This window comes from Macaca fascicularis, chromosome 15 (assembly GCF_037993035.2).
Source record: "Macaca fascicularis isolate 582-1 chromosome 15, T2T-MFA8v1.1".
Lineage (NCBI taxonomy): Eukaryota > Metazoa > Chordata > Mammalia > Primates > Cercopithecidae > Macaca > Macaca fascicularis.
The window spans coordinates 5,977,501-5,994,226 of NC_088389.1; the positions used below are offsets into that span (position 1 = coordinate 5,977,501).

At 54.4% G+C, this 16,726-nt stretch overlaps 1 protein-coding gene across 12 annotated transcripts in view; it reads right to left on the reverse strand.

Moving 5' to 3' along the window:
* STKLD1 (serine/threonine kinase like domain containing 1) overlaps positions 1–16,726 on the reverse strand; it is a 30,284-nt gene that overhangs the window by 7,947 nt on the left and 5,611 nt on the right. For 2 of the 12 annotated variants that reach the window (XM_074016092.1, XM_005580505.5), the window contains exons 3-11: positions 14,438–14,482; positions 12,346–12,420; positions 10,188–10,289; positions 8,117–8,187; positions 6,942–7,057; positions 4,355–4,473; positions 3,036–3,199; positions 1,491–1,621; positions 701–784 (exon numbers count right to left, since the gene is read on the reverse strand). In XM_074016092.1, coding sequence (XP_073872193.1) covers positions 701–784; positions 1,491–1,621; positions 3,036–3,199; positions 4,355–4,473; positions 6,942–7,057; positions 8,117–8,187; positions 10,188–10,289; positions 12,346–12,420; positions 14,438–14,482 — 907 coding nt within the window. Of the gene's footprint in view, positions 1–700; positions 896–1,490; positions 1,622–3,035; positions 3,200–4,354; positions 4,474–6,941; positions 7,059–8,116; positions 8,188–9,911; positions 9,983–10,187; positions 10,290–12,345; positions 12,421–14,437; positions 14,483–16,726 lie in introns of those variants that run through there. The other 10 variants (XM_065529905.2, XM_065529904.2, XM_065529906.2 and 7 more) reach the window with 9 other exon arrangements.

A 16,726-nucleotide genomic window follows, 5' to 3' on the forward strand; every position in this document is an offset into this window, starting at 1 on the left:
GGAGTGCGGCAGCACAAGCGTATCTCACTATAGCCTCAATTCCCTGGGCTCCAGCAATCCTCTTGCCTTAGCCTCGAGAGTAGCTGGGACAACAGACCTGTGTCACCACACCTGGCTAATTTTTTTTTATTTTCTGTAGAAACAGGCTCTCCCTTTGTTGCCCAGGCTGGCCTCGAACCCCTGGGCTCAAGCAGTCCTCCCGCCTTGGCTCCTCAAGGTGCTGGGATTACAGGCGTGAGCCACTGTGCCAGGCCATGCATTCTTAATAGGTGGGCAAGTTGCTGTATCTATGAAAATTTAAAGTATTCACACCCTTGAACATCTACGAATCTGTGCTACAGAAACATAAGCGCACAGATACATATACACCAGGGTGTCTGTTCCAGTATCATTCATAATAGTGGAAACTGAGAAACAACTCACATACCCCTCATAGAGACAGTGAGGTAGATGGGATGTCTATGGCTCCATTAAAATCATGTGAGGGCTGCTACACCACCCATTCCCCTTCTCTGCTGCCTTCCCCAGGCGGATAGCAGAGACACGGGACACTTCTGGGGACACATGCACACCTCCATGCTGCACTAAAGCACTGGCAAGGAGAGCCCAGGGTGAGGGCCAGCCCCAGCTCCCCGCGGGCTGGACCATAGCTTCTGCCCCTAGGGGAGCAGCTGTGAAAGAGGTGCAGGGTGAGGCCTACCTAGCTGATCTGCAGGCATTTTCAGAAGCCTCTTCATGGCCCTGAACTGGACTTCGGGCCAGCCAGAGAAGTTCTGCATGACCTCTGCAGGGACAGGAAGGCAGGGGAGGGACCTTTCTGAGGACCAGGGCCTCAGGGCCCTGTCTCTCGGCACCACACTGGCCTGGCTGCTGTGTGTGCATCCCCTCCTCGGATCTACAGGTTCAGGATGAGAGGGAGGGGCTGTTACCATCCCCACTTTACAGATGAGGCCACTGAGACCAAGCAACTTTTCCTTGATAGAACCCAAGTCTCTGTCTTGGAGCACACAAATAGTGGAGCGCACTTCCGCTCATCCCAGGCACATAGGAGGCACACAGGAAGTGCGCACTTCCGCTCATCCCAGGCACATAGGAGGCACACAGGAAGTGGTGCTGTGTGAGGAAGACGCCCCGGGACCGCTGTGTGCCACCCAGGCTGTGGAAGCAAAAGCAGAGGGTTGTGGGAGGCGCGGGCAGTGACTAGGCCACTGAGCTACATGGAGGATTTGTGTAGCAGGAGTGGAGGGAAAACAGGTGGGGGCCAGGCTTTGGAGAGGAACTTTGTGTTATAGGTAGTTGGGAGCTATGGAGGGTATTTGAGCAGAGCGGTGTCCTGGGCAGTGTGTAGGGATGGATGGAGGGAAACTGTTCGTACCCACTGGTCGTGCGCATGGAGCAAGGCCAGGGGCATAAATAATGAACCCTCTGGAACTAAACAACAGGATGCCAAGGCCATGGACAGGAGCTGTGTGTCCCCAGCATCACATCACCTAAAATGCTGGCCACGTTGCCTTCTAACAGCATGTCGGTGATGGACGCAGGCACCGTCTCCCGGTACAGGGTCAGAGAGATGCATGATGACTTGAAGGAGCCGCTCAAGAAGGTGATGTGCACCACGTCCCTAGCAGAGGAGCAGAGAGGGCTGAGTAACCCAGCAGCGCCCCCTGCCGCCTCCCCGTGGGGCTCTCCCTCTGCCTCCGGCTCCGGGCTGCCCATCGGTGCAGACGCCGGACACTGACCTCACTGTTTTGGGATGCATTTGGCAGGGTCTCTCATAGTGTTCCCAGTGTGTCCGGCAAGCACCCCAGTAATTCCATACCCAGGGAAGTACTCCACGGAGGCACGGCCTCAGCTCATAGAGCTGGGGGACAGTCCCGGGCCCTGGCACTTTTGCCCTTGTGGTCCCCTGCCTCCATGGAAACATGAAAACCCAGATTTTACAACTGCATTGGTATAAAGATGGATATGACCCAGGCTGGATTCCTTGCTATAGTGTTGGGGTTTTTTTTGTTTTTTGTTCGTTTGTTTGTTTGTTTGTTTGTTTTTTGAGATGGAGTTTCACTCTGGTCGCCCAGGCTGGAGTGCCGTGGCACGATCTCGGCTCATTGCAACCTCCGCCTCCTGGGTTCAAGCAATTCTCCTGCCTCAGCCTCCCGAGCAGCTGGGACTATAGGTGCCTGCCACCACGCGCGGCTAATTTTTTTTCTATTTTTAGTAGAGACGGGGTTTCATTCTGTTGGCCAGGCTGGTCTCGAACACCTGACCTCAAGTGATCCACCCACCTGGGCCTCCCAAAGTGCTGGGATTACAGGCGTGAGCCACCGTTCCTGGCCTGGATTCTTTTTTATTTTTGAGATGGAGTCTCGCTCTGTCGCCCAGGCTGGAGTGCAGTGGCGCGATCTTGGCTCACTGCAACCTCTGCCTCCTGGGCTCGAGCGATCCTCCTGCCTCAGCCTCCCCAGTAGCTGGGAACACAGGCATGCACCACTATACCCAGCTAATTTTTTTGTATTTTTAATAGAGACAGGGATTTCGCCATGTTACCCGGGCTACACTCGAACTCCTGAGCTCAATTGATCTGCCCGCCTCGGCCTCCCAAAGTGCTGGGATTATAGGCATGAACCACTGCACCCAGCCAGTGTTATGTATTTACTCTTGTCTTCTGATTTTAAAATAAGTTAGAATGAAAATTTTAAAGGTGACCACTGTCTTTAGGAATTTTTTTTTTAACGTAGAATGAAAATTTTTTTCTGGAACCCTAAAAGTGTCGTGGGTCCTGGAGGCTGTGCCTCCTGTGCCTTCTGGGAGTCAGTCTGCTCCCTCCAGTGCTCAGAGAGGTGCATTTGGGATCACTCGCCGCAGCACGGTTTGGGAGCGCCAGAACTGGGAAAAGCCCAGCAGTGCAGGGATAATCAGGGCGTCTGTGATGGAGTTATTTGAGGTGTTACAAAGCCAACTAGTTGTGTCTGTATTAGGGTGGAGAGATGTTGAAAGATAAATGCATAGGTTAAAATAAACCCCGACCCTGAGCTCACTTTATCGTTATTCGATCCGAGGGGTCGATCTGGAGCATCCCGGGCAGAAGATTCCCGAAGGTTTCTGCATCCGGGATCTGCTTCTCCTCCATTGTCTTCAGGACGGTCTCCAGGCTGCCCGGGCTCTGGCGGAGGGACTTCCGCAGATACATGGCTTCTGTGCTCTGCACGGAGAGAGGACAGCTCTGTGCATTACCTTAAGTAAATGGAAACTAGACCCCAGCATGGGCAGAGGGCGACCAGGGACCAAGAAATCCAGGAGGAGACCAGGGAGATCCAGGTGTGGCCACTGCCTACAAGAATGCCCAGAGACCCCAGGGGCCCCGAGCTCTTCCATAAGAAGAAATGGAGTTTCGGAGAAGCCAGAGGGTTGTCTCCCAGAGTAGAGTCCTGCCAAGAAGCCCCCTGATCTAGACCCAGCCAGTAAGACAGCATGCCCATTTCACAGAGTGTGAGCGTGTCCAGGGTCACGCTCCAGGATGTCACACAGCCTCCATAGTGGGAAGGCTCTCATTTCCCTGGGAGTCTTCCAAAGGAAGGGAGTGGCAAGGTGCTTCTCAGAGGTGGAGTCTGGGGGTCTGGGAGAGCATGAGGGACCTGGGCCCAGTCAGGTGTCTGTCCTTTCTGGGGACCTCGGTGCCTGCAGGTGGCGCTGCGGAGAAGGGGAGCTTCCTTGTTTGGGGCATGGCAGGCCTTCCCCACTTTCTCTTCTGCATATAGAGGGTAGGAAGCAACAGGCTGGACTTCCCTGCCTCCCTGCAGCCAGAGTGACCTCGGAGTGCTCACGGGGCCAGTGGGGCCCTCTGCCTCCCCTCCTTCCTGCCCACAGGCTGTGGCCATGGTGCAGGGGCCCCAGCAGGGATGAGAGAAAGAGCTACGTGCTAAGGATGTGCAGGAGGAGAGAAGGCGCCTCCACACCAGCCTGGGGCTTGTGCATGAGGCAGCCGGGTGTGTTCAGGCCCACGCTGGGTTTCTGTTGCTTGCAACTCCGTGCAGCCTTCATGCTCAACAAGGGCACCTGAATTTGGCTTTTTTTCCATTAAGAGTCAGTGACACCACCTGGAGGGCTGCTGTGAGGGTCGCGTGGGATGGTCTGAATATTACCACTGCTGTCATCCTGCTAGAGCCCAGCAGGTGCTGCATGCTGGGGGGTTCTGAGGAGGGCAGGCCCCCCACAGGTGGAGGAGGGGGCTCTGTGCAGCCTGCAGAGAGTCAGGGGAAGGGATGCGGAGGGGAGGCAGGGTGAGGCCAAGCCTTCTCCCCAGGCCTGGGTGCATGGAGAGCAGCATGTGGGGTGTGGGGGAGGGAGGGCAGCTCACATCCATGAAGGAGCAGCTGGTCATGTCCAGAATGATGCAGCCCAGGGACCAGATGTCTGATTTCTGGCTGAAGGAGAAGTTGAGGGCTTCAGGGGCCATCCAGGACTTATGAAAGGGGTCTGTTGGTAAGAGCAAGGTGGGATCCCTCAGTCCTTCGCTCCCTGGGGGCACGGGCTTGACAAGAGTCATCCTGCCTAGCATTGTATCCCCCTGTGGTGGCTCCTCACAGGCAGCTTGAAACACAACACGAGCCCTGCAGCTCCTCTTCTCAGAAGAGGTGGAGAATATTAACTGTGGGGAGGAAGAAGCCCCAGTCAGCAGGAGCTTTGTGTTGATCTGGAGCCACTGAAGCTGTCCATCTTGGCGGGTGCCCACCAGGTTGGCCCGTATGGGTGGTGTGTCTGTGTGCCAAAGATGGCTGTAGAAGGAGATAGAAGAGGCACGTGCCAAGAAACTGTGCACCCCTCTAAACTTCTTGCCCCTTCTGAATGTCAGGACCTTGGGGGCAAAGTTACAGTTGCTCTGCCCTACTTTCTAAACTGGAACCCCAGACAGGGAGGCAAAAGAGCAGACTCCTCTGAGTCCATCAGTCCCTGGTTGGCCTCAGGCAGCCCCTCCTTCTCTGGACCTCCATTCCCCAGCCCAACAGTAAAGAGCTGGACACCAAGGACGCGTGCCATCTACACCTCCAATAGAAACAACCATCTGCCTGTCTGTTCACCCATCCATCCACACACACCCCGTCCATCCATCCATCCATCCACCCACCCATCCACTCACCCACCTACCCACTCATTCACTCACTCACCCACCCATCCATCCATCTACACACCCACCCATCTACCCACACACCCACCCATCCATCCATTCATCCATACACCCACCCACCCACCCACACATCCATCCACACACACCCCATCCATCCATCCATCCATCCATCCATCCACCCACCCATCCACTCACCCACCTACCCACTCATTCACTCACTCACCCACCCATCCATCCATCCACACACCCACCCATCTACCCACACACCCACCCATCCATCCATTCATCCATACACCCACCCACCCACACATCCATCCACACACGCACCCACCCATCCATCCATCTACCCACCCAACCATCCGTCCACAACCCATGCACTCACCCATCCGCCCACACACCCACCGCTCCAACCACACACCCATCCACCCATCCATCCATCTACTCACTTACCCATCGATCGATCCATCCATCCACTGACTCACCCACCCACCTGCCCACCCACCCATCCACTTACCCACCCTCCCATCCATCCATCCATCCATCCATCCACTCATCCACTCATCCATCCACTCACCCACCCACCCACTCATTCACTCACTGTTACTCATCCACCCACCCATCCATCCACACACCCACCAATCCATCCATATACCCACCCACCCACCCACACATCCATCCACACACGCACCCACCCACCCATCCATCTACTCACCTACCCAACCGTCCACAACCCATGCATTCACCCATCTGCCCATACACCCACCTATGCAACCACACACCCATCCACCCATCCATCCATCTACTCACCTACCCACCCATCCACTCACCCACCCATCTATCCATCCATCCATCCACTCACCCACCTACCTACCCTCCTATCCATCCATCCATCCATCCATCCATCCACCCACCCACCCACCCACCTATTCATCCATCCATCCACCCACTTATCCATCCATCCACTCACTCACCCCACCCATCCACCCATCCATCCATCCACTCACCCACCATCCACTTACCCACCCACCTATCCATCCATCCATCCATCCACTCACCCACCATCCATCCATCCATCCATCCACTCACCCACCCACGCATCCATCCATCCATCCACTCACCATCCATCCATCCATCCGTCCACTCACCTACCATCCATCCACTCACCCACCCACGCATCCATCCATCCATCCACTCACCCACCATCCATCCACTCACCCACCCACCTAACCACACACCCACCCATCTATGCACCCATCTACTCATTCATCTTTTGTCTACCAAGGACAGAGTGCAACCAGCCACTGCCACCCTGGGACTCTGGACTCCGGACTCCTCCTCTGTGGTTACTCTCTCTAGCCTCCTTTCTCCGGTCATCTTTTCGAAGGAACGAGAACTCGTCTCCCCTTGCCACCCACCCCAGTCATCTCCTGGGTTGTTTTAGGACTCAGTGATCTACACGCAGTCAGTGCGTGGCACCCACAGACCCTCCGTCCTGGGCATTTTCGTTTCCTTCCTTCCGAAGCTTTCTTTTCCCTCCCTGAGAAGCAACATTTTCTGGGGTATCACAAACAACCACGACTTTGTTTCTCTCAAATGCTGGGTGTCTTTGGGGCCCTGCCTCTGCCCTGGTGGTGGCATGCCTGCTCAGTTACAACCCAAAGGAGGTCTCTTTGAGGTCCACACAAGGCTAGGGCTTTGTGGGGACCTTCTGAGCAAACAGCTGTTTGATGTTGCCTCACTCCAGCACCCAGAGTGGCCACCACCGTCTGGATCCTAGGCGCCAACCCCCTCTCCCACGACTTAGGGGAGCCCCTGCCACCTTCCTCCGCACGGATATTCCATTTGGCTTTGTTCGTCATTAGCACGTTGGAGCTCAGGTCCTGCAGTTTGCAGTGGTCACTGCTGACGAGGATGATGTTGGAGGGTTTGAGATTCCTGAAACCAAGAGGGGGGTTCGCCTCTGGGTGGCAAGGGGCCACCTGGGCAGCCACCACCCCCGACTCCAGGTGGGACTAACGTGCGTGCTGAGCCTGACTCTCTGCTCCCTGCCCCACCCGGTTCTGAGGCAGCAGCCCACACCCTCCTCCCCTCCACAAAATGCCCCATCTCAGCCTACTTTTTAAGTAGTTGTTTCTATGTACAGAAATGTACTCAATTATTTTAAACCGGGGGAAGAATCTCCAACCACAAGTAGGAACACCCCCAACACCCGGAAAGGTCCCTGGGTTGACATGTTCACCTCCTTAGATAGCCCAGCGATGCATTTGACTGGGTATTGATTTTTGGCCATTGTGCGATGTCTAGTGACATGACACTGACTGTGGAATGTGAAGCATTCCCTTTGTACACATGGTCTGCGTGGTGTGTGTGTATGTGTGTGTGTGTATCTGTGTGTTTTAAGTCAGGGTTGCCCAGGCTGAAGTGCGGTGGCACGATCATAGCTCACTGAAGCCTCAAGCTCCTGGCTTCAAGCAATCCTCCCACCTCAGCCTCCATGTTGCGGGGACCACGGGCATGTGCCACCATGCCCAGCCACATGGTTTCCCTCTTCCTCTTTAAATAAGATATTGGTGTTCAGAATTGGAGCCATCTCCCAGCCCCTTCAGACCGTGGATTCTCCAGCCTGATGCTGTGCCGCTGGGTGGTCAAAGGCTCAGCAGGGCCCACTCAGCCCACACCGGCGCCACGGCAGGCAGCCTGGTCTCTCTTCCTGGCAGGGCTGTTGCCTCCTTCCTTTCCATGAACTCTAGAGCAGCCCGCCTGGCTAGCGCACACCCCATGCAGCTGTGCGTGCGCACATGGCTTGAGACCACTTGGAAGAGCCTCTTTTGAGCCCGGGAGGAGGTCTGGAAGGTCCCCATCCTATCCTGGCTGCACTGGCCCAGTGCGCCTTTCTCCCCAGATCCTGCCCACGGGCACTGGCACCCGAGTGGCCTCAGTGCCTTTTCTCCCGAAGCAGCCCACCAGTCCAGGGAGGTCAGGGGCCCCACTCACCTGTGGATGATGTCCAAATGGTGCAGGTATTCCAGCGCGTCCAGCACCTGGCCCAGCACATTCTGCATCCACTGGGGGAGAAGCAGGGGGTGCCAGGATGGGAGGGGCGCCCTGCGCTGCTTTCGGGGGTGACACTCAGAGCAGCCAGCAGGATGGTGGTGTTTTCTCTCCCTGCATCTTGAGACAGGCCTGAAGCCAGCCAAGCGCTCAGGGTGGAGGAGGCTTCAGTGTGGTGGCTCTCCAGATGGTAAAGCCGCGGCGGCAGCCAGAAGGACTCAGAGTTTCCAGACTCCACACTGCTGTCTCTATACCAGAGACCCCGGGTGCTGCAGGGCCCCATCCCTGCACCCCACCCCGCGGCCCGCACTGCCCCACACTTGCCGGGAGCTGAAGGCAGATCGGCCTTGCGGGTATGGGAGGGGTGGAAGCCTTCAGTGCCTACACGAGCTCGCTCCTCTAAGTCATTCTAATGAAAAGAACCCTGAGAGAGAATGCTGGGAGTGTTCAGCGTCAGAGACAAGCTCCACCGAGTACCCAGGGCAGTGGTTCTGAAGCTGGGCTCCTAGGGTCCCTGGATTCAGGGCCACCCTGGGGTGTCAGAGAGGGGCTGAGGGGGCAGGACGTGGGCATCCTCCCACTCTCCCCAGTTAGAGTAGGTCTGCTGCACTTACTGGGTTTCTGGGAACATTTCGTGTTTTAAGGGCTTCACTCAAAGTCTGAAACCCACTTCGGGCCTGCCTCTGAGGCCCACAGTAAGAAAAGAGCTGTGTGCCCCGAAGAGCCCCTCAGGGGCACATGGTCCCACCAAACACCGTTCTCAGGGTAAAAGCAGGCAGCATTCTTCTGGGGGAGATGAAAGATCTAAATGCGAAGGCAAAAACGACCAAACTTCCAGGAGAGTATCTTCATGACCTTGGAGCACAAAAGGCTTCCTAAACTCCAAAGGCACTAACCATAAGAGATAGCATTGGGAAAGCGAACTTCATTACAGTTAGGACTTTCTGTCATCAAAAGACATCATTAAGAAAGTGAACTGGTTGGGCGCGGTGGCTCACGCCTGTAATCCCAGCAATTTGGGAGGCTGAGGCGGGCGGATCACTTGAGGTAAGGAGTTCAAGACCAGCCTGGGCAACATAGCAAAACCTTGTCTCTACTAATAATACAAAAATTAGCTGGGTGTGATGGTGGGCACCTTTAGTCCCAGGTACTTGGGAGGCTGAGGCAGGAGAATCACTTGAACCGGGAGGCGAAGGTTGCAGTGAGCCGAGATCGTGCATTGTACTCCAGCCTGGGCGACAAGAGTGAGACTCCATCTCAACAACGACAACAACAAGACTGACACAGTGAAGCGCTGGCCGCCATGTGGACCGGGAATGCTCACAGCTTGTGAGAGTAAACATGGGGCCAACCAAACCACGTTGGAAATCTGTTTGGAGCATCTACCAAAGCTACACACACACCTACTCTACGACCCAATAATTCCACTCCTAGGTATTCATCCCAGAAAAGTGAGTGCCTTCCAGCAATGCTCATAGCAGCCTTATTCACAATGGCCCCAAACTGGAAGCAGCCCACATGCTTATCCACACAAGACTAGGGAAACAGCCTGCAGCGAGGCCAGGTGCTTATCCACACAAGACTAGGGAACCAGCCTGCCGGGCAGCCAGGCAGCAGAGTGGCAGCAAGCAATGAGCACAGATGATTTGCGGGTGCATGCAGCAGCTGAGGGAAGGAGACCAGACAGGAGCGCGCGGCATGCCGGAGGAGTCCATTTACGTGAACTTCAGGGACCGACCGGCAGAACAATCTGGAATCATGGTCACCGACTGGGAACCTTCTGTGGTTAGGAACGCCTTCTGCCTTGATCTGGGTAGAAGTTGTATGAGTGCATCAAACTGTGCACTTAAGATCTGCACGCGTCCTAGGGTGCAATGCCTCGAGGCATACATTTAAGAAAAAAACAAGGCTGGACTCCATGGTGCCTGCCTTCCCGCTGTCACTTTGCCCCGAGCTGCAGGGCCTGTGTCACAGGTCTAGATGGCCCCCAGGCCTGGTGCCCAGAGGATCTTACCTTAGAGTCAATGATTTCCTTTGCCTTCCTCTTATCCTCAATGACCTCCTGGAAGCTGAGCTTGTTGAACTCCATCACCAGGCAGAGGTACAGAGAAGAGATCTGCTGGGACAGGAGGCCCTTATCCAGGCGATGCCCAGGCCCCCATGCTTCTACAGGCTCGCCTGCTCCAGGGCCTCCCTGCACTCAGCTGCCATCCGCAGTGGTCGTGGGAGCACTGCCCACTGGAGGGGGCTACAAGCCCCTCCTGCCCCACCTTCAGTTTCCTCTCTCCTCTCCCCATTCCCAGGCCCCACCCCCACTCCACACTCCATCCACACCAAGCTACTTGGACTTTCCCGAAAGCTGCACTTGTCCCCTGGCCACTGCACACCCAGACCCCTCTGCCTGGACCACTACCTACCCCCTTCATGGGGATAACTACTCATCCTTTAGGGCTCAGCTCAGATCCATTTCCTCTGAGGAGCCTGCTCTGGCCAGAGCCCCAGCAGACCGGGTCAGGGCCCCCAGTTCTGTGCTCCCTCCCATAGGGAAATGTCCTCTTGGCTTCTCTGCACCCTCCTTGAGAGCATTAGTGGGTGCTCAGAAAAATCTCTGGGAGTGCATGCCGTGAGGTCCCCTCCCCGAGACCCAGCTGGAGCAGAAGGAGCATGTAAGGGGCCTTTCCTGCTCAGACCCGGGATTGTTGGCCCCAGGTGGGAACGCCAGTGTGGACGTCTCATGCAGGCTGGCGCCCGGCATAAGGCTTCTTGGCCTCTCTTTACCTCCAGCACCCCTTGTGCCTTCTCAGCCTCCCGCTGTCTGCCTCAGACACATTGGAAGTGACTGGAAAGCTCCAGGCTCCTTGTAAAGACAAGAAGTCGCCGGGCGCGGTGGCTCACGCCTGTAATCCCAGCACTTTGGGAGGCCGAGGCGGGCGGATCACAAGGTCAGGAGATCGAGACCACGGTGAAACCTCGTCTCTACTAAAAATACAAAAAATTAGCCGGGCGCGGTTGTGGGCGCCTGTAGTCCCAGCTACTCGGGAGGCTGAGGCAGGAGAATGGCGGGAACCCGGGAGGCGGAGCTTGCAGTGAGCCGAGATCGCGCCACTGCACTCCAGCCTGGGCGACAGAGCAAGACTCCGTCTCAAAAAAAAAAAAAAAAAAAGACAAGAAGTCATCCAGCCTACAGGACCCGGCTGCTGGACCTGAGTCTCCGTCCCCAGTCAGCTGTTTACTAGCTTTGTGGCCTTGGAGAGCTCCTGAACCAGAGCCCTAGGCCCCATCAGGAGCACAGGGACCGTGCTTCCTGCCCTGCAGCCCTCCTGGCACGTGATGACGGATGTGGTGCTGGTCAGTAAGCTGCACAGGGGCTGCAGGAGGAAGGGGCGCACAGGCCCAGGACAGCACTTGCGTCGGGTGGCTGTGGAGACGGGGGTCAACTAGCTCCTTCCATGAAAGTAGAAACTCTGTCATCAGAGGCACAGGCTCACCAGCACAAGCTCGGTGGCTGTGTGCAGAGCCCGGGAATCAGGCCCACCTCGCCTGGCCCTCTGACTTGGTCACGTACTAGCTGGCTAAACTGGAGCAACTTGTTTCTGTTAGCCTCTGTCTCTTCTTCTGTCAAATGGGTTGAGAACCCCTCCTGGCCAGGCGTGGTGGCTCAAGCCTGTAATCCCAGCACTTTGGGAGGCTGAGGCAGGTGGATCACTTAAGGTCAGGAGTTCGACACTAGCCTGGCCAATATGGTGAAACCCCGTCTCTACTAAAAATATAAAAATTAGCCGGGCGTCATGGCACGCGCCTGTAATCCCAGCTACTTGGGAGGCTGAGGCAAGAGAATCGCTTGAACCCGGGAGGCAGAGGTTGCAGTGAGCCAAGATCATGCCATTGCACTCCAGCCCGGGGGACAAGAGCGAGACTTTGTCTCAAAAAAAAAAAAAAAAAAACCCTCCTAATGAGGTTGTTGGGGCTCCTACAAGACCATGCACGGAAAGCCCCCAGCATGGTACCTGGCCCCGGTGAGTGTCAGGTCAGGTATGGCCACATTTAGAGTCCCTGCCATTGCCACACGAGCTATTCTGACGGAGGGGGGTGGGCGTGCTCTGGGCTCACTCGGCTTGGTCCCACAGCCCACCACGCGGCGGCTGAGCCCGTAGACGTCAGCTCTGACCCACCTCCCCATTCCACGTGATGAACAGCTCCCGGTACACGGAGATGTGGGCGTGCCGCAGCTTCAGCAGTGGCATCAGCTGCCAGGATGAGAGCAGAGGAAACGGAGAAGTCAGCACCTCTTCACGCCTTTCTCAGCTCGGGCTTCTCTGTCACACATCCCAAGAAACATGCAAGCCTCGGGCTCTGAGCCGGGCCGGGGAGCGGGCTCAGGGAGGCTGCACGGTGGTTAGGAGCCAGGCAGTCCGATGTGAGTCCTGTCTCCAGCATGTGCTGGCTGTGCTGGGTGACTGGGCCTCATATTGTCATCTGAAAATGGGGGTCCCAGTGGAATCTGCCTCACAGGGATGCCACGGGGACTGAGTGAGCTGTGGCAGGCAGTGCCAGGAAGGTGGGGATCAGCCACAGCCAGGGCTGGCCGGAGGAGGTGGTGCAGCCACCGGGAGGTGGGCCCATGGAGAGGTCCCAGTGCCCCCTGCCCTGGCGGAAAGTGCTTTGAAACATGCCCAAACAGGAGCAGACAGGGCTGCCTTAGAGACATGGAGCCAGACAGACAACTGCTTGTGGTGGAAGGTTGGGTGTGAAAGGAGCTGGCCTAGTGGGCCGTGGAATTGAATCAGCAACGGGAAAAGCCATGGCGGCGTGGGGCTCTGGGTGGGCCCCCATGCTTTTTCTTCCCATTTGTTACCGAGTAGCCTGGGCCCACCACTGTGCTTCAGTCACACTATACACCGAATAATGTTTGCTGGCCAAGCTGCAGAGCCAGCAATTCCAGAAGACAAACAAGTGACCATGAGATAGGAAGGGACACTTTCAAGCTCGTGGGAAATTCAAGAAACACAAAAAAAGGCTACTCAGAGGCTTTGCCAATCAAACCGAACTGTAGCTGTTATCGCTATTATTGTAAATGACTATGTTACTGCTGGGCAGCTCTGAATGGTAGAATGAAGGATAATTTACATTTGCTTTGTTAAACAATTCTGGTATGGGCGTGGTGGTACATGCCTGTACCCCAGCACTTTGGAGGCCGAGGTGGGAGGATTGCTTGAGCCCAGAAGTTCAAAATTAGCCTGGGCAAAATGGTGAGACTCCATTGTTATTAAAGAAAAAAAAAAAGGTAAAAGCAAAAGAAAACCCAATTCTGTATTTAAAAAATTTTCTTCTGTAATTAATAATTTTATATTGAAGAAAAAATATTTAAAAAACAGTTATTGGTAGATTAACCTAGGGACCTGGCCAATATTTTTTTTTTTTTTTTTTTTTTTTTGAGGCGGAGTCTCGCTTTGTCGCCTAGGCTGTAGTGCAGTGGCGTGATCTCGGCTCACTGCAAGCTCCGCCTCCGGGGTTCACGCCATTCTCCTGCCTCAGTCTCCCGAGTAGCTGGGACTACAGGCGCTCACCACCATGCCCGGCTAATTTTTTGTATTTTTAGTAGAGACGGGGTTTCACCATGTTAGCCAGGATGGCCTCGATCTGCTGACCTCGTGATCCACCCGCCTCGGCCTCCCAAAGTGCTGGGATTACAGGCGTGAGCCACCGCGCCCGGCCGCCAATATTTATTTATTTTTGAGAAGAAGTTTTGCTCTATTGCCCAGGGTGGAATATAATGCTGTGATCTCGGCTCATTGCAACCTCCGCCTCCCAGGTTCAAGCATTCTCCCGCCTCAACCTCCCGAAGTAGCTGGGATTACAGGCACTCACCACCATGCCCAGCTAATTTTTTTATATTTTTATATTCCCCATGTTGGCTAGGCTGGTCTTGAACTCCTGACCTCAGGTGATCCACCCGCCTCGGCCTCCCAAAGTGCTGGGATTACAAGCGTGAGCCACTGTGTGCAGCCCAATATTTAAACTTTATGTTCTCTGGGAATATATGTTCTAAGTTGTTGGCACCTGCATTTAGCAGTGAGTGTTTGGGGCATGGCCTCCCTTCATGACCTGGGGCTGCTGGCTTCACAGCTGAGGCAAAACTGGTGCTGATGCTCTATCCCTCCCTCCAGCCTTCCCTTTACCCAGGCACTCAACAAGAAGGTACAGAACACAGTCCGTGTATGCTCCATTGAGCTCTTCCAGAGGGGAAACCACCCTGAGAGTTACCTCCTCCAGGGCTTGACTGGCTTGATGGTCATCCATGCATTCCACCTGCAAGGGCACAAGAGCGTGAGCTTAATAAACATGTAGCAAATCATCTCCATTATCACCACCATCACCACCACCACCATGACCATTACCATCATCACCACAACCACCACCTCCACCACAACCATCACCATCATTACCACAACCACAACCATCACCACCATCACTGTCACCATCACCACCATCATCACCATCATTACCATCATCACTATCACTGCCATCACCATCATCACACCACCACCACTACCATTACCACCATCACTCCATCACCACCACCATCACTGTCATCACCATCATTAACATCATCATTACCACCACTATCACCATCACCATCACTGCCATCATCACCATCATTACTATCATCATCACCATCACCACCATCATCACCATCATTACCATCATTACCATCACCGGCATCGCCATCATTACACCACCACCACCCCCATTACCATCATCACTCCATCACCACCACCATCACCACTATCATCACCATCATTAACATCATCATTACCACAATTACCACCATCACCATCACTACCATCATCACCATCATCATACCACCACCACCATTACCATCATCACTCCATCATCACCACCATCACCATCACCACTATCACCATTATTACTATCATCACCGCCATCCCCACCATCATTACCATCATCCCCATCACCATCATCACACCACCATCATTACCACCATCACTCCATCACCACCACCATCACCATCATTACCACCATCATCACCACCATCACCATGACTGCCATCATCACCATCACCATCACCACTGTCATCACCATCATCATTCCCATCACCATTACCATCACTCCATCACCTCCACTGTCACCATTGCCACTATCATCACCATCATAACCATCATCATTACCACCATCATCACTGCCATCACCATCACCACCATCATCACCATCATCACCATCACACCACCACCATTACCACCATCACTCCGTCACCACCACCATCACCATAATTAACATCATCATTACCACCATCATCACCACCATCACCATCACTGCCATCATCACCATCATTACCATCATCATCACCATCACCACCATCATCATCACCATCACCATCATCATCATCACACCACCACCATTACCACCATCACTCTATCACCACCACCACTATCATCACCTTCATAACCATCATTACCAAAATCACCATCACCACCATCATCAGCATCATCACACAATCATCACCATCATCAAAATCATTACCATCATCACCACCTTCACCATCATCACACCATCACCACCACCACTGTCATTACCACCATCACACCATCAACACCACCGTCATCATCACCACTATTATCTCCATCATCATTGCCATCACCAACATCATTACCATCACTATCACACCACCACCACCATCACCATTACACCATCACCATCATTACACCATCAACACCATCGTCACCATCATCACCACTATCATCACCATCATTACCATCATCACCACCATCATCACCATCATTACCACCATCACCATCACACCACCACCACCACCACCATCACACCATCACACCATCACCACCACCATCACTATCATCACATCACCATGACCATCATCAGCACCACCATCACCATCATCGCACCATCACCATCACACCACCACCACCACCACCACCATCACACCATCACACCATCACCACCACCATCACCATCATCACATCACCACGACCATCACCAGCACCACCATCACCATCATCACACCATCACCATTATCATCACCATCTAGCTGCCACCACCATCACCACCACTACCACCATCATTGCCACCTCCATCATCACCACCATCATCATTATTTAGCAGGAGTGACAGGCTCCCACCATTCCTGCCCCCACCATATGGCACAAACGGAAGATATTCCTAAGGCAGAGATCTAAAAATACTTAGAGCAATGAGAACATCTCTGCTCCTGTTGCAAAGATAAGTTTAGGACAGCATAATATAAATTCCAAGAAATCAGTAAAGGATCCATTTTCAGACCATCTTTAAACAGGAACATCTTGTTCTGGTTGGGAAAGCATCAATCGCACCACTTCATTCCTTACCCACATGGGGAAGGTTGTCTCTATGCATGGAATGTGCAGTGCTCTTCTCTCTTTCCTGCGCCTTCTCCGGGTGGAGGTGGGGGGGCATGGAAAGGGAAGGGAACCCGGTGGCAAGGGAAGCACACAGCTTTAAGTCTGCAGCACGCTTGGTGGCACAGGCCCTAGGTGTATA